At 41.8% G+C, this 1,756-nt stretch overlaps 1 protein-coding gene across 1 annotated transcript; it reads right to left on the bottom strand.

The window, feature by feature from the left end:
• Positions 1-920: 920 nt before the first annotated feature.
• Positions 921-1,265, bottom strand: LOC309814780 (large ribosomal subunit protein P1-like; the record flags this gene model as incomplete). The annotated part of the gene is made up of 1 exon (XM_082640908.1): positions 921-1,265. One exon carries the CDS (start codon positions 1,263-1,265, stop codon positions 921-923), a length of 345 nt encoding a protein of 114 aa, XP_082497034.1.
• Positions 1,266-1,756: the final 491 nt, after the last annotated feature.

Below are 1,756 nucleotides of genomic sequence, written 5' to 3'. Positions count from 1 at the left end.
CACAGCAGTTTTTTGAAAGTATGCTTTGCTCATTATTCTTTTTATGCCTTTTGAATATAAGACAGTTGATATTAACCAAGTATTCTCAAATAGTCTCACAAACATTGGATGTTCACTATAGCAATCCTGACTCCAAAAAACCTTCATGAATCAACTTGTTATAAAATAAAGCATTACAGTAAGGCAGATAAATATTATCATCTGCTACAGCTTCCCAAAACATTCTTCATAAGTGATGTTTTATGCGACATGATTGGAAAGCACTGCCATCTCCCTTAAGGTTAAACTTGTGATCATCATGTAGACAGGAAATAAAAACCTCTGCATAGAATTGTATTCATGTCATTTATGAAGCAGAAGTAAAGAATCACAGAGAATGAAACGTTTTCATAACAGCAAAGAACCACAGTTAATATTTTTTGAGCCTTTGCTCTGTGCAACACTTTATAGGCATTACCTCATTTAAATTAAATGTAGAATAATCATGGGTAAGACTTCTTGAGCCTTCTCTCATTTAATACTCACAATAACCCTATGAAGTAATAAAGTAGATAACTGATATTCTACTCAGCATATTATTATTTAGAATGTTCACATTTTATTTGAATTGTTTCTCAAATTTTCCCCATTAATAACAGAGACTGTTTTTTTCCATCCAATTTATCTTTCCTTCTTCGTTTACTAAGAGAACGCTAATTGGATTAAGGGTGCCAACGTGCCCATACAAAAACTGGCATTCCAAGCCTCTTCAGTAGTGAGAGGTGTTCCTGTTACACTCTCCTGACCAATAATATATAAACAAAAATTTCCTGCTAGGAATTCTGAGAAAGCCTATTTATTTATTTATTTATTTATTTATAACAGTAAGACCAACAGCAGCAAAGAGTTCAGCTTTTTATTGACCCTGTTACTAAAGGGGTTTAGTCAAAAAGACCAAAGCGCATGCCATCATAAGACTCTTCAGATTCTTCTTTCTTTGCTTCTGCTTTCTTCTCCTCAGCTGGGGCAGCAGTGATGGAGGGGGCAGGACCTCCTGCTGGGGCAGCACCAGCTGCTGGGGCAAGTCCACCAGTCCCCACATTGCGCATGAGGATCCCGATGTTGACATTGGCCAAAGCCTTTGCAAACAAGCCTGGCCAGAGATGTTCAACATTTACACCGGCTGCTTTAATGAGGGCATTTATCTTACCCTCTGTGACTGTCACCTCATCGTCGTGCAGGATGAGGGCCGAGTAGATGCACGCCAGCTCCAAGATGGAGGCCATGGTGCGGGCAAGTGCTAGGTGGGGCCGCCGGGCACGGTGCTAGTCTCTGGATAAAGTGAGGGCCTCACCCCAAAAGTGGCCTTTGCTTCCTTAGCACCTTAGAGGCAGCTGAAGAGAGGCAAGTAAGCCTTTTTAAATAGGACAGTTTAGGTTCTTGCCCGAGAAGATGTTTAAGGGGACACATGCTGCAAACAGATGGTCCTGGGTGGATTTACCCTGGCCCAGTCACATCTTGTTTTTCTTTCCGTACCACTTCGTACCTCTGGGTGTCAGGCCCCTTCCTCTCTTCCAAAGTGGGGCCATTGGAAAGTGTGGTCTTCACACTCAGTTTGGATGGAACTCAACACAATCTGGAGAATGTGAGAGGATCCTTAAAGGAATGTCGTTGATGGACAGCATCCATGCACTAAAGCACAGGAGCAGGCAAAGTTGTGCTCACCAGGCTTTCACCTCCCTTCTTTGTCACTTCCTCTCCAGATGCTGATATTTCT

Source organism: Mesoplodon mirus (assembly GCF_964341445.2).
Source record: "Mesoplodon mirus genome assembly, chromosome: 13".
NCBI lineage: Eukaryota > Metazoa > Chordata > Mammalia > Artiodactyla > Ziphiidae > Mesoplodon > Mesoplodon mirus.
This window is presented reverse-complemented; position numbering and strand designations above follow the sequence as displayed.